The sequence below is a fragment of the Rhodamnia argentea genome, chromosome 1, assembly GCF_020921035.1.
Source record: "Rhodamnia argentea isolate NSW1041297 chromosome 1, ASM2092103v1, whole genome shotgun sequence".
NCBI lineage: Eukaryota > Viridiplantae > Streptophyta > Magnoliopsida > Myrtales > Myrtaceae > Rhodamnia > Rhodamnia argentea.
In genome coordinates this window covers 16,697,215-16,724,221 of record NC_063150.1, presented here as the reverse complement: position 1 = coordinate 16,724,221, position 27,007 = coordinate 16,697,215, and the positions used below count along the sequence as shown (strand labels likewise).

General features: G+C 40.1%; 1 protein-coding gene and 1 long non-coding RNA gene across 4 annotated transcripts; one reads left to right on the top strand and one right to left on the bottom strand.

Moving 5' to 3' along the window:
• Window positions 1–1,848: 1,848 nt before the first annotated feature.
• Window positions 1,849–7,512, bottom strand: LOC125316069. The gene is made up of 3 exons (XR_007199383.1): window positions 7,351–7,512; window positions 2,624–2,626; window positions 1,849–1,863 (listed from the first exon to the last, which is right to left on the bottom strand). It is a non-coding gene; the product is annotated as an uncharacterized LOC125316069 (long non-coding RNA).
• Window positions 7,513–20,941: 13,429 nt separating this feature from the next.
• On the top strand, window positions 20,942–26,954 carry LOC115754659. Of its 3 annotated transcripts, XM_048272644.1 has the most exons (7): window positions 20,942–20,967; window positions 21,750–21,822; window positions 23,899–24,009; window positions 24,226–24,493; window positions 25,987–26,132; window positions 26,427–26,500; window positions 26,574–26,954. In XM_048272644.1, exons 3-6 carry the CDS (start codon window positions 23,926–23,928, stop codon window positions 26,460–26,462), a joined length of 534 nt encoding a protein of 177 aa, XP_048128601.1. In that variant the 5' UTR covers window positions 20,942–20,967; window positions 21,750–21,822; window positions 23,899–23,925; the 3' UTR covers window positions 26,463–26,500; window positions 26,574–26,954. The 3 variants fall into 3 exon arrangements, with proteins under 3 accessions (XP_048128601.1, XP_048128597.1, XP_048128604.1); XM_048272640.1 differs by lacking the exon at window positions 20,942–20,967 and having other exon boundaries at window positions 21,731–21,822; XM_048272647.1 differs by lacking the exons at window positions 20,942–20,967; window positions 26,427–26,500 and having other exon boundaries at window positions 21,731–21,822.
• The last annotated feature ends 53 nt before the right edge of the window (window positions 26,955–27,007 follow it).

The window sequence follows — 27,007 nt, the reverse complement described above, 5'->3', positions numbered from 1 at the left end:
AATGGGCCTTGGGGGGGCCCGCGTCTGAAATCCATAGCCACCTGGACGATGAGGACCTATTAACCCTCAAGAACGTTTTGAGAGGGTCGCGACAACCACTTCGTTGAAACATCTTTGACGTACAAATTTTAACACTTCAAGCACGACTAGGGTTTCAAGCACGACTAGGGTTTCAAGCACGACTACGTTTTGAGAGAGTGGCGTGAAAATATGGTAGGCTCAAGAAAGCTCTTAGCTAATTTATACCCTTTCTTGACTTGTTCTCCAAGCCAGATCCGGCTTACATACTTTCCATGTGGCATCATCTTATCCTAGTCATTTGCCACATAAGCTCCAATGATTGAAGATGTAATGATTATAGGTCCATATGGCTTGTTAATAATTCAGCCACTTAGCTAATCTAATGGGCATAAGATTTTAGATTGGATATTTGTCTAATAAACACTATTGAACCTTCTTCTTATGCCATACGCCCCTATGAGGTGTCATCCTCCGGTGCCACATGCCCCCATGAGTTGTCGCTTTTTAATGACATAATTATTCCAAGATTTTTCCCTAATCATAATTAAGGTCCTCTAACAATTTAAGATCACTTTTAATGGCAATTTGTACATTCTAAGACATGAGTTATGATTAGTGAAAGATCTTGTAATCTTCTTAGAAAACCGTGTTTGACTTAGTCAAAGATTTACTAATCATTACAAAAGATCTTGTTTGACTAGTCAAAAATTTTGTAATGATGGTAGAAGATTATGTTTGGCCTAGTCAAAGATTTGCTACCGATGACGGAAGATTCTCTTTGACTTAGTCAAAGATTTGGTAATGATAACAGAAGGTTTAGTAATCATTCGCTCTCTAACCAATGATTACAATCTTTCTAGAAACTCGTGCTAATAAGGTAACATGGACACATAGGCGCTACTTATTTTCATACCGTTTCGCTCGAGATCGATCCGAGTCTTTAATCGACCATGATGGCCGGTATATAACCTATCCATGATGGATGCGCGGTTAGATTGCCATCGGACACGGCCGGGTGTCCTAAGTGGCGCGGCCGGACACTTGAAAACCCCATTTTTTCAACCTAGTTTTTTGGTTCTAAACAAAAAATATCTCTCATATTTAATTTTTACATATATTGTATTCGTATTTCATTAGGCCGACGGTAGATATGGCCGGTTCCCGGGCCGATTCGTTCCGGTTTCTTTTTTAATTTTAATTTTTAAAATAATAAATAATAAAATAAACATAATAAATTATAAAATATAAAATATAATCAAATTGTACATTGTCATAAAATGTGGAGAAAAAAAAGAGAGAGGAGGAATGGGTTTGAACTTAATGAATTATCATTAAGCGCCTACATATCTTCTTGGGGTAGAAGAATCAAAGCCCATGTAATTCTTTTACCTTTGATAATCCCAACTTACCTCATCGTCAATCCTCACTACCCGTTGTGGTACCCGTGGCGGTGGTATCTTCACAATCCTCGCTAAAAAATTCGTGTTCTCGATTCAGCTCTTGGTGTCGAAATTTTGCCCTCGTCCAATCGTCGATATAAGCTTGAGCTTCCACGGACTCCGGGCTTAATCTTGAATGGCGAGAGTCCAAAACTAATCTTCCAGCGCTAAATGCTTGTTCAATCGCAACTGTTGAAGAATGGGTTGCTCATATCTTGCGAGCGATGAGGGCGAGAACTGGGTAATCGATTTGATGACTCTTCCACCACTTTAGGATTTCGAAATCTGTACTATGTTACGTATCACGAAACTCAAATTGAGTGGTTAAATATTTTTCTAATTCAGAAATAGTACTTGTTGCCCCTTTTTTGTGTTTTTTGCCTACTCTTGAGCATATTATACCCTCCACTAAGTGAACTACCACCTTCGCTACGTGAGGCGGTAGATTATAAAAATCCAGAATCACTTAAACCATATCTACTACAAAATTCTCCATATAATACTACTATAGATTTTTTAATATCTCCGTGTATATTTGAAATATTTATTGAATCTTCCAAATGTAAACAATCATGATAATACACTTTCCTTACCAAAAAAAAAAAAAAAAACAATCATGATAATACACATTCAAATAATCTAGTAAACCGTCTAATTTAATACGTGGATAAAAAATAATACCAACTAAATAGATAAGATGAATTTGCAAATAATAATGCAACCATTTTTCTCGCATTACTAAAATAGTTCAAGCTAATTCAGTATCATTTTCATATTCACTAAAAATACTACCAATATTAACACACTCTATTAAAAATAAATGCGTAGTAGGATAATAAATACTAGATAAAGTCTTAGTAGCATCATTAAAAATTTCCAAAAAATCTAAATTTTTTTTGCAAACGTCCCAATATTGCGGAAGTAAAGTAATTTCAGGAATATTTTGTGAAATAAACATACATAATAAATCTTTGTAATTAAAAGTTTACCGAAGGAACTTGTATGTAGAATTCCAACGAGTTGGAATATTTTTTGAAATCTTCTTGCCATTCTCCCATGTTGTTTAGAAAATTTTCCCCATGATTTTATAAAATGGGGATGACTCCATAAAAATTTAATTGCACCCTTTATTGGGGCGAGAGAAGTGTCAAGAGTTCGTAAACCATCTTGTACACATAAATTTAAAACATGGCAAGCACATCTAATGTGAAAAAATTGTCCGCCAAAAGTGGGTTTGCAAATATTTTCTAATTCGGGAATAGAAGCGGTATTTGCGGCGGCATTATCAAAACCAATTGAAAATACTTTATTTATCAAATTATATTCTTCTAAAACTTGCCTAATTATTCTATAAATATTATGAGCCGAATGTCTTTCATCAAAAACTTGAAATGCAATAAGTTTTTTTTGAATGGTTCAATCGTCACCTATCCAATGACACGTGACACCCATATAAGAATGAATTTGCCAAGGATCACTCCAAATATCGCTATCTATATGCACACGTCCATTGAATTCCGCAAAAAATTTTGCTAAAGATTTTTTTTCCTTTTTTATAAAGTTGAAAAACTTCGCGTTTAAGAGTATTTTTTGGAATAGTTGGTGCTTGTAGAACCAACGCAGTATTTATCAAATATTTCATATTAAAATTTTCACCAGAATTAAACGGAGCATGATCAAGGGCAACATATTCAGCTAATATTTGTTTATAAAGTGCATCGGTGTAACGGAATATAGGATGAGGATTAGAAATGGCGTATCCGGAAATTTGTTGTTGCGTATTGTCGATCCCCGCTTGCGTTGGATGTTTTTTTCGTCGATGTCAACGGAATGTTCCATAGTCGTCTCCTTTCGTAAATTTATATGTTTGCGAACAATATTTACATTTTATATTATACTTACCTTCGCCTTCATCATGTATCTTATTGAAGTGTAGCCACAAGTCGGATGTATTATCTCGGCCCTTCCGGTCCGGCTCATTTGCCGTTGACGTTTCTTCGACACTAGTGGGAGGATGAAGACTTTCTTGAGTTGATATGTGCTCGACGTTCGGAATCGGGACATAGTTGATATTATCGTTGTTGTCTTCCCAACATGCATACTCACGATGATCATATTCAGGAATGAGATTCTCGGAATCTCTCATAGTCATCTTCCCCTTGTCGACAATTCTGCTTCCACTTGTCATTTTTGAGAGAATTGATCGGAAATCCGATTGAGAGAATTGAGGCGGGATTGAGAGAATTGAGCGAATTGAGAGGATTTGAGAGAATTGTTGAGAGGATTTGTGAGAAAAATGAAAGGGAGATGATATGTATTTATAGGCAAGAATTAAAATTTTCATCAATTTTTTTTATAGGCAACGGCCAAATTGGTTTTTGCCCCCATAATATATATATATATATATATATATATATAATACTAACTAACGGGTCAGAACCGGCGGTTCCGGGTCGGTTCCCAAAATTGTGGAACTGTGGGCCCGGTCAACGGGCCGATTCCGGGCCCCCGGTTCCAAATGGCCACCTCTAGCCGACAAGGTGAGAATAAACTTAAATTGGCAAATAGATTGATAATGATCATTATCATTCGAAAGAGGAAGCAGAGTCATGTTTCGGTGGATATAATCATGAAAGGGGAAGAGCATTTGAATGATTTTATTTGATACTTTCAGTGAAAAAGTGGGATTCGAACTAAAAACCCATTGAGTGGAGAATGAGTACGGGGGACAAAAGCGATTTTCGGATGAGGATCACCACTCAACCACTCTCCCGACACTCCAGAGAGCACGAGAAAATAAGCTGGTCGGCCATAGAAAAAGTGGGGGAGATGATGAGGTTCTTGGGTGGATTCCACTTGCAAAAAGAAAAATGATCCAAGAAAGAAGGATCCAAGGGCGAGAGTATTGGCAACCACACCATTATATTACACGAGCGGAGTAGCTTAGTGGGGGAGAGGTTTTTTGGCCCTTGAGCTGCTAAATTCTTGGCTTCTTTTCATCTTTACAGCTCTCAAGCGGACTAATTTTAGTGAAAAGGAGAAGGGAGGAGGGGATCTTAATCTTTCTTCATAATGGGGGGAGATAAGGAAGGAGTAACAGAGAGGGCGACGAGCCGAGAGCTTCAAGGGTGGATTTTGGTGAGTTTAGGTCACGTCATACCGCACCACCGATATCATCGGCTTCGTTTCAATTCTAAGAGCACGTCGAGCCCACTAGTCTTTGCCGAGGACCCCGAAATAGGTGAGTTCTATCCCAGTTCAACCGAAACTCCATTAATGGTGATTTCGAATCCAATCACTAGGCGGTATTATTTTCAAACCAATATGCTCCTATGCTCTTCTTGGTCCCGCCTTTACCTTGTTTACATGTTTTTCACCGCATAAAAAACCCTCAAGTCGACCTCGAACCCCTCCAAAGCTATGATGAGCTCGTAAGCTCGTTTTCAACGTTATTCAAAGCGATTGAACCACAAAGTAAGTACCTATGAACTCTAAGGATGCTAGTCGTGGCTTTAGTTTGGATTGATATCATGAAAAATGCGTACCTAATCGGCACAATGACCGAACTTGTTGTTGCTGTTTTCATATAGTTTTTACCGTTGGATCATGCTCATTTTTGGATATGTGATAGCTGACGTTGAGACGATTCCAACGGTATCTAGATCGGCCAAATCGGAGAAGTTCTTACCGTTGATCGTCCCCCGGAAAGCCCTTAGTCGTTTGTCGATTTTTTTTCAACTTTAAAAGGTCTTACTAGTCAACATCCGTTGACTAGCCCATCGTCAACGTAGCGTTGACGTGGCGCTAATGTGATGTCATGTCAGTGGAGGCTGTTTTAAACTTTTTTTAATAGAAAAAATTCGGATAATTAAATATCCAAGGAATGAAAAATTGTGGAAAATTCCCAAAAAAAAAAAAAAAAAAAAAATCAAGAAAAATTCCAAATTTTTTTTAGAATATCCCAAAAATTAGGAAATGACCACATTCAACTGGCCAACCCTATTTTTTGGATTTTGCATCCCGATCCCTTCTGAAAACGATGATTTTACCCCTTAAAGGTAAATCGTCTCCGAAAATTTCTAGAAAATTATAGAAATTGTCAAAAATTGAGAAATGACCATAGTCAATTGATCAATCCTATTTTTGAGATTTCTTTTCCCAATCTTTTCAAAATGACATTTTTACCCTTCAGGGTTAATTTGTTTCCAAAAATTTTCAAGATTTCTAAAATTGTCGAAATTAGGGTTTTGATCAACTTAGGTAACCAATCCTTTTGTTTGGGTTTTCAAGTCTCGTCTTTTTCAGAAATAACAATTTTAACCCTCAAAGGGTAAATTGCCCCCAAAAATTTTAAAAAAATTCCAAAAAATGTCGGAAATTAGGAGATGGGTCAATTTATGTAGCTAATTCTATTTTTGATGCCGTTCACGCCGGATCTTTTTCGAAATGATGATTTGGCCCTTTTTGGTAAATCGTCCCCAGATTTTGTCAAAATTACGATTTTGCCTCTCATGGGTGAATCATGTCTAAATCACTCTTGTTTACTTCTTGAGCCGTGATTGATACTTCTCTAGGCCAATAGGGCTTTACTAGAAATGCCATGTTGATTTGATGCGATTTATCCGCATGTTCCGATTCTTTGATTTGCGCACTTATTTCATTGATTGTGATTGATGGGATAGTCACTCCCATCTGCATGAATTCCTAGATTTAGGATTTGTGCCCCTATTTGTCCGCATGAAATCCGAAGTTAGAAAATTCATTTAACTTAGGTACCGAAAAGGCGTCAATTACGATAATTGGTATAATTAAGTCCCCGATCCTACTTCTCTTGTTCTCTCGAAATTGAATAGTATCTCTCGACTATTCGATAGGGTTTTCTAATCATATTCTTCAAGAAATGATCGGTGGCAACTTTGAGGCATGTACATGTAGCACATGTCGCTAGACCACACCGAAAGGTCAACCTCGTTTTGAACTCCTCCTCCGTTACGATTTGGGTAATGGGCCTTGGGAGGGGCCCGCGTTTGAAATCCATAGCCAGCTGGACGATGATGACCTATTAACCCTCAAGAGCGTTATGAGAGGGTGGGGACAACCACTTCGTTGAAACCTCTTTGACGTACAAATTTTAATGCTTCAAGCACGACTAGGGTTTCAACCTAGGCCACCGAGCGTGCTTTGACCGATTTTGTGAAGCCTTCCACGAGAGTGCGGGTATGGTCTCGACATACGTAAGCTATCGCGGCGTTCGTCGATCCCTCCCCAAGTGAACCGTCAACATTCAATTTCGGTTTTCCTCTCTCTGGCGCAACCTAGGTACTTGGAGCTTCTGATTCTACCTTTTTTCATGCTATTTTTGTCCGAAGACTCCATCTTTTATAATTATCTTGCATCACCTGCGCCGATTCTATGATTTCTTCTGCATTTGGACTTTGTCCTCTAAAAATCAAGTTGTTTTGGGCTTTCCAAACGTTCCACAGAGTTGTCATAACCATTTCTAGGGAATGTAAGCCATATTGTTTCTTTAAAAACTTCAATAGCTATGTTTCAATACAAGTGATCTCCTGCTCTATAACTAGTAGCCCCAGTCTAGAATTTAACCATACATCTTGAATCTAGGGACAGAGTAATATGGTATGTTCAATCGTCTCCACTTCATTTCCGCAAGGAGAACACACTAGATCGGGTATGATTTTCCTTTTCCACAAGTTTTTTTTTTTTGTAGGAAGAGCATTCTGACATGTACTCCATAGAAAGATCTTTACCTTTGTACACGTCTTTATGTTCCAAATCAAGTTCCAAAGTGCTCTGGGTATTTGAGGCGAGGATGATGGTTGTTCCGCCATTTTTTTCCTTCTTAGCTCTTGCTTGAGTAGAGCATATCCACTTTTCACAAAATAGTTTCCCAATTTGGTTCCCACCCAAACAAGTTCATCTTTTGTTCCACGGGGATCAATAGGGACGGCTAAAATCTCCTACTTTGTTTGTTCATCGAACAGATTATCAAGTTTTTGCTCATTCCACTGCCATTCCGCATCATCTATCCGTTTTGATGTGACACCCCGACTCGACTCCAGCACCACGTGAGAGTCGTGAAGCTCTCGATGGTGCTCTCTCGACTTGATATCGATTAGAGCTGGAATCGGTTGAGGCCGTGGGGCCTTGATGTTGTGGGGGAGGTGCAATGACATACCCAGGCACGTCAATCTCGATTCGTCCCCTTTAATTTTTGTATAATAATTTTACTACATGTGGAAACGTAGATTTTAGTCATTAACTATTAAGTGATCATGGCATGAGAAAGGACATACATAGTGAAACACGGCACTTGATTAGCAGATTATGTATCTCCTTTACATCACTTGTTTACACACATAATATAGGACAACTAGTGTAATATTACTCATACATCACATCGGTTAGGCATGGTTACTCCTAGCTCCTCTAGTGGTGATGGTAGTCCAAAAAGTCGTCATCTAAAAAGTCTCCTTTCCTTCCTCGTCAAAAATTAGTTTTCTTCCTAGTCAGAAACTAGTTTTCTTCTGTCGCTTCACATATTGTGCAGCCACCCACCATTATTGAAGCCCGACGGCCCATTGAAGTCATGAATAGGGCAAGCAAGTCCCTTTTGAGCATGACGTACCATGCCACATAACGATGCGGGACCCAATGATCTAGTCCCTCCTCCACGTATATGGTAGCGAGGTAGCATCGGAATGTGGTGTCATTTTTCGAATCTATGACATCAACATAAGTAACCTCAATTGACATCATGATACCGAAATGTGGAGGTGGAATAGTTGCTATACCTACAAATTTGAAAAGTTAAGGAATGAGATATAATTTCTCGGTAAGCAAATTTCTAAACTTACGTTAAGAAGTTGGTTAATACTAAGCTTATGTAACATGCAGCCACATAAAAATCAACAAGGCATATTATTGAAGAATCGTAGATTAGCATGCAATCCTCATCGTTTCATGTTCGTCCCATGCTTTTCACGAGCCCACTTGTCTACTCTTGACGAGGCATCTCGATGTGCACCTTTCCATATTCCGAGCCATCCCGTAGGGCAACCCATCCGTGGCTTGATAGAATGCTTCCGTTGTTTCGTTGGGTTCGTTCCATATCGAATCTCGCGGTTAGGACACATCGGCTCGCCCATGAATGAGGTATATCATATCATGTACTATAAACTCATCGCCATAGGCGACAAGGTATGAAAGAGAGCATGCAAGATCATCATTTCCTCATGCAAGCACACAAGTTCGGCACTAGCCACACCCATTAACAAAGGTTTAGAAATTCACTTGCATATTTACTTGGCAAGAACTATTAAAAAGAAAACAAGGTCGGAAATCGACAGCGGCAGCTGGCGTTCGTGTTGCGGTGGTCCTAGCGTGTAAAGATGGCAATTGGTTTTGGTGGTGGCGGTGAAGAGATAAGTCGAGAGAGGGAGTAGAGAGAGAGAGAGAGGCACGAAAATAGGGTAGACTCAAGAAAACTCTTAGCTAATTTATACCCCTTCTTGATTTGTTCTCCAAGCCGGATCTGGCTTACATACTTTCCATGTGGCATCATCTTATTCTAGTAATTTGCCACATAAGCTCCAATGATTGAAGATGTAATGATTATAGGTCCATGTGGCTTGTTAATAATTCAACCACTTAGCTAATCTAATGGGCATAAGATTTTAGGTTGGATATTTGTCTAATAAACACTATGTAACCTTCTTCTTATGCCATACGCCCCTATGAGGTGTCACTTTTTAATGACATATAATTATTTCAAGATTTTCCCCTAATCATAATTAAGGTCCTCTAACAATTTAAGATCAATATTAATGGCAATTTGTACATTCTAAGACATGAGTTATAATTAGTGAAAGATCTTGTAATCTTCTTAGAAAATTGTGTTTGACTTAGTCAAAGATTTACTAATCATTATAGAAGATCTTGTTTGACTAGTCAAAAATTCCGTAATGATGGTAGAAGATTACGTTTGATCTAGTCAAAGATTTGCTACTGATGATAGAAGATTCTCTTTGACTCAGTCAAAGATTTGGTAATGGTGATAGAAGGTTTAGTAATCATTGGCTCTTTAATCATTGGTTGCAATCTTTCTAGAAACTCGTGCTAATAAGGTGACATGGACACATAGGCGCTACTTGTTTTCATACGGGGAGGCTAGTATATTCTTGCCATAATCATAGGTACCGTTTCGCTCGAGATCGATCCGAGTCTTTAATCGACCATGATGGTCGGTGTACAACCTATCCATGACGGATGTGAGGTTAGATCGCCATCGGACACGGCCGGACGTCCTAAGTGGCGTGGCCGGGCATGCGGACACGCCATCGAGTTGGCTTGAAAAAAAGGAAGAAATTCTCCATTAATCTTCACGCTAAGAGTTGCTATGGACACACATTGCATGACCCATCCAACCCATTTTCGACAAAACCCTACTTTCAACATGCATGCTTGCAAAATTTCCCATTCCACTCTATCATATGCCTTTTGCACGTCCAATTTAAAGACAGCCTGGAAATCTTTTCTTTACTTTTTGCACCCTTAGTTGATGAAGGACCTCTTGCACAACCATAATATTTCCTTGAATTTGCCTTTCATGCACAAATGCACTCTGTTCCTCATAAATCATCACGGGCAGCAGAGATTTTAACCTATTGGCCAAAACTTTTGGGATGATCTTATACGCAAAATTGCAAAGAGTAGTGGGGCGATAATGCTCTAGTTTTTCTAGACTCGGGTTTTTTGGAACCAAGGTGATGTAACTTTTTTTTAAACCTGGTTCCAATATTCCGGTTTGTTGGAAATTTTTAATTGCTAGAAAAACATCCTTTTTAATGATTTCCAAGTGGCTTTGAAAGAACAATCCATTCGGACTATTTGGACTAGGGGCTTTAGTCGCTCTAAGTTGGAAAACTGCAGTTTTAACCTCCTCCATTGCAACCTCTGCCACGAGAAGTTCATTTGCTGCGGGTTCTACCTTGCAAGGAAACCGATTTAACACGGGATCTATATTCCTCTGACCCATTGCGGTGTAAAGGTCCCAAAAAATAATTCATTGTCAACAACTGGAGTTGATTTTTTGTTCCTATTCCACTCTCCTTCAGAAGACGGCAACATTGAAATTCTGTTTTGAGCCTTCTCCGGATTGTCGTGGCAAGAGAATATTTTGTATTGTTATCCCCCCATTTTAGCCAATTGATTCTCGAGCGCATTTCCCAGTACATTTCCTCCCGTCTCCAATGCATTTCAATCTCTTCTCTCAAGCTTTGGGCTTTGTTTCTATCATTGGAAACAAAATTACTATTTGTTATTTCCAGCAACTCCTTCTTTAGAGATTCTATTTTATCATGGCCATTTGAGAACTTCTTTTTACTCCATGGCATCAACGCACCGGTTACCGCCTCTATATTCTCCTTTAAACCTGCATTTACCATGTTGGGGGATTGCCATGCTTCTTTTATAACCTCTCTGCATTCATCTTCTTCATTCCAAGTATGCTTCAAATCGAAGTTCTCTTTTTCTACGACCAACTTTAGGCGAGTAGTCTAGTGAAAGAGGACTATGGTCAGAACCAATAGCCAAAAGAGCATAAGCCTACGCCTCCGGGAATAGGAGCCCCCATTCTAAATTGCGTAACAACCTATCATGTTTTTCTTTCACATGATTTTCCCCTTCTATCCCTCTTAATCACAAAAAGGACGAGATAGATAGAGAGAGGGAGAGAGACCCACCTGCTCCAATGGTGGACTCCGCTCGTTGTTCCATTTCATTCGAAGAGGCGGCCAGCCACAACAAGCCGGGGGACCTCCGGATCTCCATCCAGGGCAAGATCTACGACGTCTCCGAGTAGGTCAAGGACCACCCCGACGGCTACCTCCTGCGGCGTAGCGTTGCCGGCCGGGACGCCACCGACGCGTTCATCGATTACCATCTTGGGGTCGTGTGGTAGCGGGCCTTTCTAAGTTGCGGGTCACCACCGAGAGGGACGGACAAAGCGGTGGTGGAGGCGGGGAGAGAGAGGGAAGCCGGTGGAGTAGAGAGAGAAGCGCCTTTTTCACAGCTCTAGTGGGCATTTTAAGTGTTGGGCCCGAGCTAGGGTCTAATGGTATCGGCCCATAGTGAAACAAGATCAATCCCCGGCCCGAAAATTCACTAAATTTTCGGATCGGATAGGGTAGGGTCGGTGCGGGCCTTTTTGACATCACTAGAGATAGGATGGAGCACAAACTACCGACGAGGATGGGGTTGGATGGGTTGCTCTTATCATTCTATTGTTAACCACGGGATAGGGATTAGTGTTGCATAGATTTACCACAATTGGAGCGAAGCTAGGGCGGCGGGGTTTACACTTTAAAGGGGGTTAAGGTTTACGGTGATAGATCTATTTATGGAATGGAAATGGTTTAGGGCAAAGGAAAAAACAAAAGAAGCTGGTTGTGCGAATCCATATTGAGTAAGCACGGCTAGACATAGCCGGTTCAAAGGAACCGCCGGTTTCAATTCGAGAACCGGCGATTTTGGTTCCAAGAAAAGGTGGAACCGGAACCGGCCCTTGAAGGGGCCGGTTTTGATTTTGTTTTTTAAATTTAATTTTTAAAATAATAAATAATGAAATAAACATAATAAATTATAAATTATAATCAAATTGTACATTGTAATAAATGAAAGGGGGAGAATAGATATTTATAGAGAAGGGGATGGTTATTTAACTTAAAAAAAAAGTCAATTTTTTTTTAGTCGAAGCAATGGCCAATTTGATGGTTGCAATTGCAATGGCCCAAAGAGCTATTGGGGCCCTTAGGGAGAAAGAGCCCAATGGCTCTTTCCTTCCCCGGCCCCCCTCTTCTTTTTTTTTTTTACACAGATCGGAATCGGCCCGAAACCGTGGGCTAGGTCAACAGGCCGATTACGGGTCTCCGGTTTCATTTGGCCATGTCTAAGCATAGCAACTAGAAAATTGGTGGATTTGAAATTGTTCGGTTGGCCATTTGTGAACAAAAAGAAAAAAAAGAAAAAAAAAAAAAGGAAAGAGGGCACAAAAACTCAACTCAAATTGTGCAATTCATGATTGTAGGATACACAACGACAAAAGCACGTTATGGCTATAGAGAGCGGGGGAGTACTCTCCATCGGGAGAGAGAAAGCTACTACTAAGAGCAGAGAAAGGACGAGTGTTTCGCAGAGAGTGCCCGGACGGGTGGGTGGATGGATGAGGGGCGTGAGACTTGCCCATTGTGTAGGACTACCCTTTTCGAAGGTGAGGAAGAATGTCACGCCCCGTGTCCTTTGAGTGCGCCAACACCCCTTCACTATCGTTAACAGATTTCTCACCGGGATCGAAATGGCAACGAACTTAATATAACATGACATGCACAAGCGAAAGCAATACAAAATTTTTCCCATACAAAGAAATTCACTTGATGACTTGAGAAGATAAAGAGATTTTATAACATAGAAATACGATCATCCTTATAACGCATAGAAACAAAATACATAAGGATCTAGGGAGATACGGTCAGCTTAAGGTAAAAGGGACCTCCCACGAAAAATACTACACCTAAGGGTTCGACTCGTCGATAGAGGACTCGATGGCAAATGAAGCACACTCGGTGGGAACGCTCGCCTCGGGCTTTGACTCCTCAGACTCCACCTCTAGCTCGGACTTAGCGGTGTCCATGGGGTCGTCATCGGCATCCCTCAACTCTACGATCTCTCCTCCCTCACCGGGGTCCTCGAGCTATGGAAGCTCTGACTCAACGGACTCGTCCTCGGGAACGGTGGCCTCCATTTGCCCTGCGGCTCTTAGCACCTCGTCCGGTATGACGCATTCTCTTAGGGGCCCAAAAAGCGTGTCTCCATCCTTATACATCCAAGATACAAAAATATACGGTGTCCGACTATCACCTCCATCATCTACCCATAAGGTGCCGACCTTCCTATGGTATACGCGACTTGGTCCTACCGGGTACGATGTGGTTACGGACTCAAAATCCTTCGGTGATCCAAAAAGTATTGGCATCCTCAAGGTCGAGGGTCCGAAAAGGTTTGGATTACAACTATGAGAATAAATCTCAATAAGTTAACCCCTAAGTCTCGACCAGGATAATGGTACCTCCAAGCAATTTTATTAAGACACAAAACCCAACATACCACTAGTAATAATAATAACCTCGAAATAATCAATTAAAGAGATTTGACACCATACATACTTCAAATCAATATTCCACCAACCCTATAGTAAGAAGCTTCGTACGTAGGCACTTATCAACAATTCAATCACAATGCACGGCAATAAATTCGGGTGGATCAATTCTAGCAATTAGGTCCTCAATTATCGTTTCGGACTATTCAAAATCACATTCCCCGCATCATATAGGCGCCTCAGGATATTCATATCACCTTTCTTGTGTCATATAGGCGCCTCGGGGTGGCAAGCACATTCCCCGCGTCATATAGGCGCCTCGGGGTTTCAAGCACATTTTCATACATAAATCATGCAAATCGCATTACATGCCTACAATTCAATCGATTCACATAAACAAGACTTCATGATCGAGTACAAGCAAAATCAAGTCCAATTCTTAATAATTGACTCGCACCACTTATCACATGGCCCAATGTACCAAGGCACTTCAAGGATTCAATCTCTAATTCATTATCTTATCATGTTGTAGCGAAATAGTAATAGGGTCCAATCCACACCATAATGCAACATAGTACACCCAAATAGTTCTAGCCACATATTTGGGACCCTCAAGGCAACGTCATATCATTAAATTCATTCATGACTAACATTGCACCAAATGACATTTAGTCACGCATTTAAGCCACAAACTAATCACTTGATCCCTACATACAATATAGATCAATCCTAACATCCCAATCAAATCCCTAACCACTTAGGACCTCAAATCAAGTCTCTAAAATCATCCAAACATCTTTCTCACTTTCAATTCTGCCATGAATAGTACCTCGACGCAAATAAACAGTACCCCCGTCGCAATGAACAGTGCACGTCTTCGATGAACAATAACCCGAAGTCTTATTTCCATGCTTATTAACCTCTAATTAGGCCCAAGCATCCATTTCTAGCATAAGAGATTACATACCCAACTCCTAAAACCATCCAAGTACTTCTCTTATTTTCGGATCCCTACTGTGACCAGTAACCCGTCGCCCCAAAAATTACTAAATCCACTCCTAAACATGCTCATTAGTAACCCATTAGCCTACTCAAGGATTAGGGAGTTGCTTACTTGAGTTTGAGCTTGAAACTCCTCCAAATGAGCCCAAAATCACCCCCTCAAGCTCCCGGCAACCTCACGGCCAAACGGCTGATGATCGGCGGCGAGATGCTCGGCAAGACGTGGCTAAACGACGGCAAGGTGGTGGTTGGTCGGTTGGTGGCACGGCAACGGCACAACGGCGGCAAAGGGCGGTCGGTGATGAGCGGTCGAACAAGCAAAAGGAGAGGAAGAGAGGGAGAGAGTGTTTGGGTGGGTGAGAGAGAGAGTGTGAGGACAAGAGTGTTATCACAATATGAAGAAGAAAAGATGGAGGGAAAGATGAAGTGACTAGGTGATGGGTTGACAAGGTTGGTGAGGAAATTATGAGAAGTTTTCTCTTCACTTTTTGACTACACAAGGGAGCCCCTACCCAAGCCTTTATGTCACTTGTCTCATCTCCATTAATCAAGACCACTTGGGCACTTATGCCCTTACTTAAATCCAAAGGGTAGAATGAACACTTGGGGGGGTGAAACGGTAATTTCCGCTATGCGGTTCAAATTTCACATTTCTGATTCACGTGAAGTGATAAACAATTTTTACTGTCCTTGATGAGACGTCATCCAATTTATTAACATTGGGACATTCAAATGTCCGACCTTTAATTTCAAAGTCTACTTTGCTCTCAAAATCAACCGATTGAGAATTCGGTACATCTCGGACCGACGGACGGCTCTTAGGAGTTACACGTATTGACCCGTGATTTGCGTCACGTTTAAGAATTATTCAAATTACGGCGACCCTGGTTGTCATGTAATTGTGAGGGTAATTACCAGTCCCAAAAGGACGCGATCGTCGTACATCGGTTCAGGTTGATTTGCAAATTATGCCATGGTCGGGCGGAATCACTCGCGAACCAATTGCACAATACTAGCAAATCATTTTGACACAATCCTAGATCGGTCCGTGATGGTTCAAAATATATCCTTGACAATCCTTATGGTCGGGGTACTAATCCGCATTCGAGTTCTTTAGTCCACGTACTTAGATCCTATTTAGCCATTCCCTTTTGGTTAGTCGACTCTAAAAAGATCAATTACGAGCGAGATTATCGAAATACATCGATACTCATTTTATTCATTCATAGACTTCGAAATGGGGTCGGAATCCAGAATGTCACAAAGAAAGGTCAAGAAGCGTGGGAGATCTGTGGACCACGGAGGCGAGCACAAACTTCTTTCTTGCGATTATTGGTCCTAATGAATTTGGCATGCGGCCATGAATACATGATGGATTTAGATCGTTCTTTGTCGAGAGAAGCATCTTGTGAATGGGAAAGTGTATGTTGTTGAGTCACGTGGACCATGTTTATTTATCCTATTATTTTATTAGAATGGTCAGTTGTTTAGTGTCCTAGTTTTTAGGAGTTTGTTTTAGTGGTGCTGAACATGACTTTGTGTTTTACCAAGTCAATAGGAGGTTTCTACACATTGCCATTTTTTAGGAGTTAGTGGATGCACTTTCTTTATTAACCGTTGGGTATTAGCTCTTTTAAAGAAGTATATATTGTAAGTATTTTTTTTTTAGTAGTAAGGAATAAACGTACTCCATTGCATATTGTTAGTATCCTTTTTCTAATATTGTAACAGTGGTATCAGAGCCTAGTTGTGAGAAGAGAGCAGCAACAACTTTTCAATGGCCATTGATAATTTCGTTCAGCCAGCTATCTCTCGCTTTGATGGTCACTATGATCATTGGAGCATGCTGATGGAGAATTTCTTGCGGTCCAAAGAGTACCGGCATGTCGTTGATTCCGGAGTAGTAGAACCAGTGGCTGGAGTAGTGTTGACGGATACAAGAGCTGACTTAAATGCATTGAAGCTAAAGGATCTCGAAGCCAAGAACTACCTTTTTCAAGCTATCGATCGATCAACCTTGGAGACAATTCTTTGCAAAGACACCTCCAAGCATATTTGGGATGCAATGAAGAAAAAGTATCAAGGGAATGCAAAGGCGAAGCGCGTACAACTTCAAGGTCTTTGGACGGAATTTGAGAATTTACGCATGAAGACCGGCGAATCCGTTGTTGATTACTTATCAAGAACAATGACGATCACTAACAAGATGCGGATCCATGGCGAGAAGATGGAGGACGTCACCATCATCGAGAAGATTCTTCGATCAATGACACCGAAATTTAATTTCGTTGTTTGTTCTATAGAAGAATCTAAAGATATTGATGAACTTTCAATTGATGAGTTGCAGAGTGCTTTGCTGGTTCATGAGCAAAAAATTGTCCAACAAGATAAAGAGGAACAAGCATTAAAGGTAGTAGCCAATCCAAAAGGTCTTGATCGTGGGAAAGGGAGATGGAAGGACAAAGATTTACACCGGAAATCAAATGAGGATCATGCTATTGATTTCAAATGGAAAGCGAAACGCCGTGACAACAACCATTCAAATGGCAACAAATCGAAGTCCGTAGACAAGTCGAATGTTGAATGTTATAGATGTCACACATATGACCATTACAAGTTTGAATGTAGAACTAATCTCAACAAAAATCGTGGTGCAAAATCAAATTTTGCAGAGAAAGTAGAAGAAGTTTCACTTTTGATGGCTTGTCATCCAAAAGAAGAAGTTCATCAAAATTTGTGGTATTTAGATGCCGGCTGCAGCAATCACGTGTGTGGGGATAAGTCTGTATTTTCGGACTTGGATAAATCATTCCGTAAACTCACTTGAGGTTTGGCGACAAATCTGTAGTTTCTATCATGGGCAAAGGCAACATTAAGATCCACACCAAGGAGAACTCTACTTAGATTATTTCTAACGTTTACTTTGTTCCAGATTTGAAAACCAACTTGCTTAGCATTGGTCAGTTACAAGAGAAGGGATATGAGATCTCTATCAAAGATGGAGTTTGTCGCATTCAAGATGAAAAGTTGGGCTTAATTGCTCAAGTCAACATGACAACAAACCGGATGTTTCCACTATATCTTGATAACACCACCCAATGGTGTTTCTCTCCGAGATTGAAGGACGAAGCCTAGTTGTGGCATTTTCACTATGGACATCCGAATTTTGGTGGTCTAAAAACATTGCAGCAAAAGAATATGGTGACAGGTCTTCCGCAAATTCAAAGCCCTTCTCAAGTTTGTGAAAAGTGTGTTGTTGGCAAACAACATCGAGACCTGTTTCCAAAAGGAAAAACATGTGGAGCGAAGAAGGTGTTGGAACCGATTCATTCGGACTAATGCGGACCCATTAATCCAACATCAAACGGTGGTAAATGTTATTTTATAACGTTCATTGATGATTATAGTCGGAAAACTTGGGTTTATTTTTTGTAGGAGAAGTCTCAAGCCTTTTTATCTTTCAAAAACTTCAAGGTATTAGTCGAAAAAGAAGCAGGCATACTTATAAAGACTCTTCACTGTGATCGTGGTGGAGAATATAACTCACAAGAATTCATAAATTTTTGTGAGACTTATGGAATTCAAAAACAGCTCACAGCAGCTTATACGTCGCAGTAGAATGGCGTTGCAGAGAGGAGGAATCACACGATCGTGAACATGATACGAACCATTTTGGCAAGAAGCGGTGTCCCAAGAAGTTTTTGGCTTGAAGCTGTCAATTGGAGCATTCATGTCTTGAACAGAAGCCCCACACTTGCTGTTCAAAACATGACGCCCGAAGAAGCTTGGAGTGGATGCAAACCAAGTGTCGAGCATTTCGGAATCTTCGGTTGCATAGTATTTGCCCACATTCCAGATCGGAAGAGGAGCAAGCTTGATGACAAAGGTGAAAAATGTATTTTTCTTGGTGTTAGTGAGCAGTCAAAAGCATACAAATTGTACAATCCTATTACCAAGAAAATTGTCATTAGTCGTGACGTGATTTTTGATGAAGAGTGGTTCTGGATTTGGGACGAAAAGAATGTTGAACAACAAATACAAGCTGATTTTGATGGAGAAAATGGAGAAAAAATGCAGCAGCCTTTGGAGAATGCACAACCCGTAGAAAATGAGCATCAACCAGCAATCAATGAACATATTTCAGCCTCTGAAATCGAAGATGAGCAACAACTTTGACGAGTTAGAAAAAGGCCTACATGGATGACTGATTAGGAGGTAACCTGGATTGACCAAACCGAAGACCCCCTTACTCATTTTGCTTTATTTTCGGATTGCGATCCAGTAGCTTTCAAAGATGCCGTTAAAGAACCAAAATGGCGGAAGGCGATGGATGCTGAAATTGCAGCCATTGAAAGAAATAATATTTCGGAGTTGACAGAGCTTCCAAAAGGGCAAAAGACCATTGGCGTGAAGTGGGTGTACAAGACGAAGGCGAAGGAGAACAGTGAAGTTGATAAGTATAAAGCTCGCTTAGTCACAAAAGGCTACAAGCAAGAGTTCGGCATTGACTACACAGAAGTCTTCGCTGCAGTTGCCCGACATGACACAATCAGATTGGTGATCGCACCGGCGGCGCAAAACTCGTGGCCTATCTTCTAGTTGGACGTGAAATCGGCATTTTTACATGGCGACTTGGAAGAGCAGGTATTTATTGATCAACCTCCTGGTTATGTGAAGTTTGGAAGTGAGCACAAGGTGTATAAACTAAACAAGGCTTCATATGGACTAAAACACGCTCCAAGGGCTTGGTATAGTCGTATAGAGGCCTATTTTACGAGGGAAGGTCTTCAAAAGTGTCCATATGAGCATACATTTTTTGTCAAAACTGGAGATGGAGGGAAGATGCTTATTGTTTGCTTATATGTGGATGATTTGATTTATACTTGAAATGATAGAGCCATGTTTGAAAAATTTAAGCAGTTTATGATGCTTGAATTTGATATGTCTGATCTTGGAAAGATGCACTATTTTCTTGGGATAGAAGTTGTTCAATTTGCTAGTGGAATTTTTATTTCACAAAGAAAATATGTGCAAGACATTTTAGATAGGTTCCAAATGAAGAATTGTAATCCTTCTAGTACACCAACCGAGGTGGGTTTGAAGTTAGTGAAAGATTCTGAAGGAAAGAAGGTTGACAACACTATGTACAAGCAAATTGTGGGAAGCTTGATGTATTTAAGCGCAACAAGGCCGGATATAATGTACTCTGTGAGTCTTATAAGCAGGTACATGGAGAATCCTCTTGAGATGCATCTCTTTGCTGCCAAGAGAATTTTTCGATACTTGCAAAGTACGATTGCCTTTGGACCGCTCTACAAGAAGGGAGAAAACTCAAGCTTGATGGGCTTCAATGACGGTGATTATGCTGGAGATCAAGATGATAGAAGGAGTATTTCCGGATATGTATTTATGTTGGGTTCAGGAGCTATTTCATGGTTATCAAAGAAGCAGCCGATTGTCACTTTATCAACTACTGAAGCTGAATTTGTTGCCGCAACCTCATGTGTTTGCCAAGCTATTTGGTTGAGGAAAATTCTTGAAGAACTTCATTTCAAGAGTCAAGGACCTACTGCAATTTATTGTGACAATAGTTCAGCAATAAAGCTCTCCAAAAATCCTGTTTTACATGGAAGAAGCAAACATATAAATGTGAAGTTTCACTTCTTAAGGGATCTCACAAAGGAAGGAGTCATTGATCTCATCTACTGTAGAAGTGAAGATCAAGTTAGCGATATCTTTACCAAATCCCTCAAGTTGGCTGCATTTCAAAAGTCGAGAAACTTGCTTGGTGTTGACAAGTTGTATTAAACTGAATGTTGACAAACTTTCAGTTTAAGGGAGGGAATGTTGAGTCACGTGACCATGTTTATTTATCTTATTATTTTATTAGAATGATAAGTTGTTTAGTGTCCTAGCTTTTAGGAGTTTGTTTTAGTGGTGCTGAACATGGCTTTGTGTTTTATCAAGTCAATAGGAGGTTTCTGCACGTTGCTGTTTTTTAGGAGTTAGTGGATGCACTTTCTTTATTAACCGTTGGATATTAACTCTTTAAAAGAAGCATATGTTGTAAGTATTTCTTTTTTTTTAGTAGTAAGAAATAAACGTACTCCATTGCATATTGTTAGTATCCTTTTTCTAATATTGTAACATATGTGAAGACGAGGAACGCACAATGAATAAAAACTACAGAGCAAGCTCCATGGTCCGAAGGCCTTCCTATCTCTCTCATTCACTCTCCCTCTCTCTTTGATCGACAATCTCCACAAATTGGTTCCCATTCCATCGCCGCTAGTCATCGCTAACATCACCGCCGATCGTCCATCCCCCGGTAACAACGGCTCAGAACCGAAGAAAATCTCTCTCTGTCCGAAAATCTTTCGGAGGAAGCGAACCCTCTCGATTGCCATCGAGCACAATCCACCGCGGCCGATTGTCAGATTGTGGGTGGAACAAACATCTTAAAGCATTGGCGCAAGTATCCCCTGCATGACTTGCATCAAGATCATTCAAAGCAATCATAGTATGTATATTGTAAATAAGATTATTTTACTTTTATCTCTTTTTTTTGTTTAAGCCAAATTCGAGCTGTGCTCATTTTGGCCAACTTTCCATTATCTTTCTTTGGCCGAGTGGCATGTATTTTCATGGTGCTCGTGCCAACTCCAATTAGGAAACTATTGGCGCTTGCGCCTACGCTACTGAACCAGCAGGAAGAAGAAGCGCACCCAAAGTTCCAAACCCTCCACTTCTGACCCATGATCCAAGGGACCCGCAAGCAGCATAATTCTGCTCCGAGGCTGCGTTTCATTCCAGCAACAGTAGTATATGGTTCGAAGCGCCTTGTTCCATCCGGCCGTACTTGCGCTCGGCTCTTACCGATTCTGCTTCGGTTTCCGGCGAAGAAAGCTTGAAGGACTTGGATTTTGGTCGAGGCTTGTCCACTTGTGTAAACCACCAGCGACGGCTTTCCTTGTTGATTGCAAGCTGTCGTAGCCGATTTCCGGCCGACACGCGGTCCACTATTCTCGAACCGTGCAGTTTCGCCCACGTTTTGCTTTGTATACTGATCGGAGACCACGAAGATCCTCATTCTTGCTCGATTTCATTTCGTCGTGGACGATCCTCACCACTGAAGCATCTAAGAACTCTATTCTTCAATCTGCACATCGTTTGAAGCTGAGGCTTAAGGTGTGTTAAACATAAACTCATGTTCAGTCTTCGGATGTTCTTCGTGTTGAACAGTGACCGAGAATTTTAATTTCTGTTTGTAAGAGATTTAACTGCTATTGAAATTCGTTTTGATAGTTGGAATCTGTAATATTGTCGCTGCGTTGGTTTGGTTGTGAATTGCTATATGACTGTTGCATATAGGCTTAGAACTGAGATGCATACCTTCTGCTCGATGAAATGCTCAACTCAGATTAGAGTCATTTAGTTCATTCTCGAGCGACTCTTTTACTTGCTGATTGCCAGATGTAGTCGTGTCATATCTGGAAATGAACCAACATTGAAATAAGTTTGCCAAATTCAAGTAAAGTTGTATGAATCCTCATGTCCATTTGTTTGTTGATTGAATCTGCTCAGTTACATCCTGTTTTGACGAAGAAAAAGAAGACAGGTTCTGGTTTAGGATCAAATCAGTCCTAGTCAAGTTTACGTCAGTTAATTGTAAACTTTTTGAAATGATTTCATTTAGATTTGGTCCTTACCTGAGCTTATTATGCCTTGTTTCATTCCTCAATGAAATGCATGTGATGTGTCGATGAAATGTCTCAAGGACGCGACTGAAAAATGATAATATTTTGGATATGAAAGCATGTCAATATAGATCGCTTGTTTTTAATCTATTTGTTAAAGAATTTAGGCCTGATACCCGTCATATTTCATCATGTTCTAATCTGTATGTCCCTTTCTCTGCTGTCCTCATCTTTCTTTGCATATGACCCATCCATGTCCCTGTGGCGGCTACCAATAATGAAATGACTTTAAAGTTTGAGTTGACTTCTCTGTCGCAGTCCATTTACCATGCTTATACTTTGTATTCTTTGATAAAATCCATGTTCATGGCCATTGGCCGGAGGTGGCAGCTAATAGAGGTAAGTGACTAGAGGCAAGTGACTGTGATGGTTCAGCAACAATGTTTGGTATGATGGTGATTAGAGTTTGGCGACGGTAGCAGGAAATGACATTTGTGGTAATAGATCTTGGGTTTAGTGTCATCTTTGGGGATTGTTGGTGGAGGTTCCAAAAAATGCAAGGACTTAGGCTTGTTCACTTAAGAGAGACGACAAGAATGAAAGAAAAGTCAAGAAAGCAATAGAAAATGCAAAAATAATAACAAAGATTGAAAATAAAAGTAACAAAAAATTAGAAAATGGTTAGAAATTAGTTCTTGATTAGATAGCTTGATCTTAGTGGTAGATTTTGCTTGGTGTCACTTAGTTGATATCCATACATTTTAGAGACTTTTAGGGAGTACCTTGTTTATAGTTTAGTTTTGGCTGATTGGTCTCTTAGACAAGAATTGGATTCGATTTGATTGTAGCTCATTACGGTTGCTGTCCTGAGGCTTAACAACGAGGCATGCCATATTCTTTGCCCGACCTGTATCGGGTTACTTTACCGCACTGTATCGTTTACTCATTCTTCATCATTATTTTTGATGTGTCTGCTGTGATTCCTTTTCTATCATTTTTTTTTTTTGGTGTCGTGATTCATTTTCATAATTGACTAGTTAGGTTTCACACTAGGACATGATAAACACAAAAATATTTGCATGGACACTTAGTCGACAAGAACTTTAGGACTCATAATTGGATAAGAGAACTGTCTGGAAACCTCAGTTAACAAACAATCAAGTTTAGGTACCGAAAGGGCACGGCACTAATTAGGTAACTAGTGTAATCAAGTCCTTGACCCTAGAAATTTGTTTGCGTAGGAAATGAGGCGAATCTCCCACGTCTCGTTTGGCTTCTAGCCGACTCCAAAAAATGGCTAGTGGCGACTCCTAGAAAATTCTTAGGTCGTTAAGAACAGAAAATGAAATACCCAACGTCACGCGAGGTATGTGCCTGGGAGTGCCACACTCTTAATCAATGAACCCCTTGGATTGTCATGTGGTGCATCACCTTCTTGATGAACCATTCGGATTGTCTTTCGAGTACCGCTGAACCCCCTTCTGGAGGGCTGCGACACATCTTTTTCGTATTACAATTTTCCAAGTTTCATTGAGCTGTTCGACCAGTTGAACTTTGTTTATTTCAGGTGTATATCGCAGCAAAGGTTTGAGATATGGACGAGACGATGAAACAATTCCAGCAAAGTCTAGTTGAGCTTGAAACTGAAGCAGAGAGACTGCTTTTAGCTCGAAATCAGGTGGTTAGACTAATTAGCTGCTTGATGTTTTGCGGCCCTTGTGAAATTTTATTGCCATTGCTTTTTCCATGTTGCAGAAACATAGGGATATGGCAATAAAATTGGACCAGCTTGTATTTTGCATCGTTTGCTTATCTTAAGAATGCAATTTAGTATTCTTTACAATTGTCAAAGCTATGGATGGCATGTTACATGCTTTTACTGATGAAAATGCAGCTTGTGGAAAATGACAAAATGCGGAATGGAAATAGGGAAGCACTCACGGCATTAAGAAAGAAGGCTCGCACTACAAAAACTAGTGTTCCATCTCCTTTTGAGTCGCTTATGAAGGATATTGGTGGCTCAGGATCAAGGTCCTTGGTGCATGAGGTGTGTTCAACATGTGGTAATCACGACTCGAATGAGCCCACGTGGATGATGTTCCCTGGAACTGATATTTTTGCAAGCATCCCATTTCACGCAGCACATTCTATTTTGGAAGAAGGTTTTTACCTTGCCTTTTGTCTTTTACATGATTTTCTTCTGGCAAGCCTTCTAATTATTTCATTTCTATCTATTGATCTAGCTCATAAATGAAGGTCTCAAGTCTCTGTATATTCCAAGCTATGTTTGTGGAGTGCTTATTTTAAACTTGTATTTCTAATGTTCTGGCTGTTGAACAGAAATACCGTCCTTGAAAGTTGTAATAGTTGAATTTATGCTTTGCTTGATTCCGTAGTTAGTTCTTTAGTAAAGTGTATTCCAATAACCCGAGGTGACTGGCAACAGGGTAACTTGTGGGGCAAATGTCCTGGATAAGCTGATGTGGGATTTACTTAGTTTGAACTTTTAGAGGATGTTAGCCAAGATGAAGGTGCTTCGATGAATATATGGTTATGTAGAGAGAGGATTACAACCAGTAGCAGGTTTTTGTCTACGATGGCATGCTCCCATCAAGGATAAGAAGGGTTCTGTGTTTTGTATAGAAGATTGGAAGGAAAATCTGAAGGAGAAGCTTGAAGTTTGGGTCTTAAGTATTCCTTGGAGAAATGTATTTACATCGATAAAACTGTTATGTCTGATTTAGGTACATCTTGTTAATCTTTTGAGACTGTTATACGTGTCGTATAGCTGGAAAATGACTTTCTTAGTCAGTAGTCATATTGTTGGTTTTTTTGGAGTAAAATTATTTTTCAGCTGGCACTAGTTAAGGGCAGCTCAATAATTTTATGATACAGCATAGATCCACCATATTTGACCAGTCTACTTTCATTCTTGTGAATCAAGGGAATATCTGCAATCTTTTAACTTCTATATTTGTCAATCTACTGTTGATGTTGTTTGGAACGTGAAAATCTTATCAAGTTATGGAACCTTCATATCCTTACAAGTGAACAAACTGTAGAAGACATGGAGGTGGACTCTATTGATTTGTGTTGGTCAAATTGTCCATGTGACACTAGGAATACATGAAGTGGAATGACTTTTATGGTGGCATTTCTGGTGTTTCCTGTGCGATGATTTTTATGGCTGTGAGTTTGCTTCGGAGGGGTGTTTTGCTCAACAGAACTTGTAGAACACATTAGTTGTAAGAAAATCAAGTTCTTTGCTGCATTCAACTTGGCTATCTTATTTATCGAGATAAATCACATCTATATTTTAAATTTCTCCATCTCACCAAGGGTAACAAAGTTTGTCCAGATTTAACATCGTACTTTTACCAGATGGAAAAAACAGACCACGCCAACCCATCTTTCCCATTGATAATGTTATTGGATGTGCTTTTTATATGGGTAATGATGTTTTTCATCTCTAGGAGTTGAATAACTTTAATGGTGTTATACATTCAGGCACGTGGTGTAGATTTTGGTTTAAATAAGAGTAGTGCTGTTACTTGACTAATAACATACTCAAAAGTGTTGAAAGTATTTTCTTTTTTGTGCTCTCTTTTTTTATTGTAATGGTACCATGATTCCGGCTTCCTTTCTCGTGATGCAGAACAATCCCAGCTGGATTTTGAGGCAAAGAGATTGCAGAGCTATGTAAAGGAGAAGTCCATTGTCATTTCAGATAAAGGTGCACTTGCTGATAAGATCAGTCCTGGTGTGCTTAGATCTCTGGTGACCTTAACAGACAAACAAAAAGTAATTTCCAAATTCTAGATTTTGCTTTCTGTTTGTTGCAATTGCGAACATACACTTCAGTTCCGTCGAAACTGTAAATCACTGCTTGGAATTTTTCTTCGTTTGCACTTCTATCAAAAGGATACAGGTCTATAATGTTTCTACTTGGTGCTGCGTGAAAATCACATAGATTGTAAATGCACTGATTTGGCATTGCAACTTGATCTCATCTCGAGTTGCTGTCCTGACTCCTGACATACTTGCATTACATTTTTAATTAATGAAAATCATGTGCGTCCTTATTGCCTTTTACAGCTGTATGCTTCTTCAAATCATTACGCACCTCTTTGATAAATAGTATCCCAAGAGCTGTTGCTGCCACAAAATCCATATAGCACTATTTGTTCCAATCTGTGGATGGAACACAAGGCTTAAGCTTACTAATTTTTTCTCCCCATTCAGGTAGCGGAACATTCTTAATCATTCTCTTTGTGAAAAGCCTAGCGTAACAGCAAGGAAGCTTTTGATGGAAGACTCTGATCATAAGCATGGAAGCGACTGCTGGGATTGCATTTCCTGAAGATGTTTTTCTGCTTTGGCATTTTCTTTTTGGATGGCTGCTTCCAAATGATGAGTCGGTGGAGCTTATAAAACTGGTTAAGGTATGCCCGTGAAGAACATATTTGAAGACTGAAGGCTAGGATGAGAGTTGAGTAGGCTTAGATCTGAGGGTTTAACATTGTCGACTCTGTTAATTGTCATGTAATCTCAATGACAGGACGAAAACGTGAGAATTTAGATTGCAACGGCTTATCTTTTTAGGAAGAAAGTGCGTATGCTCTTTAAGAGGGATTAATAGGAGTTGGCTCACAGCTGCTTTGTAAAGTTATTCCGAC

Excerpts from the sequence above, each read along its gene's own strand:
- LOC115754659 (XM_048272644.1), top strand. The coding sequence starts at position 23,926 with ATGGACGAGACGATGAAACAATTCCAGCAAAGTCTAGTTGAGCTTGAA. Across the intron at positions 24,010-24,225 it reads TGCTTTTAGCTCGAAATCAG|CTTGTGGAAAATGACAAAAT; the intron begins GTGGTTAGACTA and ends ATGAAAATGCAG. Across the intron at positions 26,133-26,426 it reads CCTTAACAGACAAACAAAAA|CTGTATGCTTCTTCAAATCA; the intron begins GTAATTTCCAAA and ends TGCCTTTTACAG.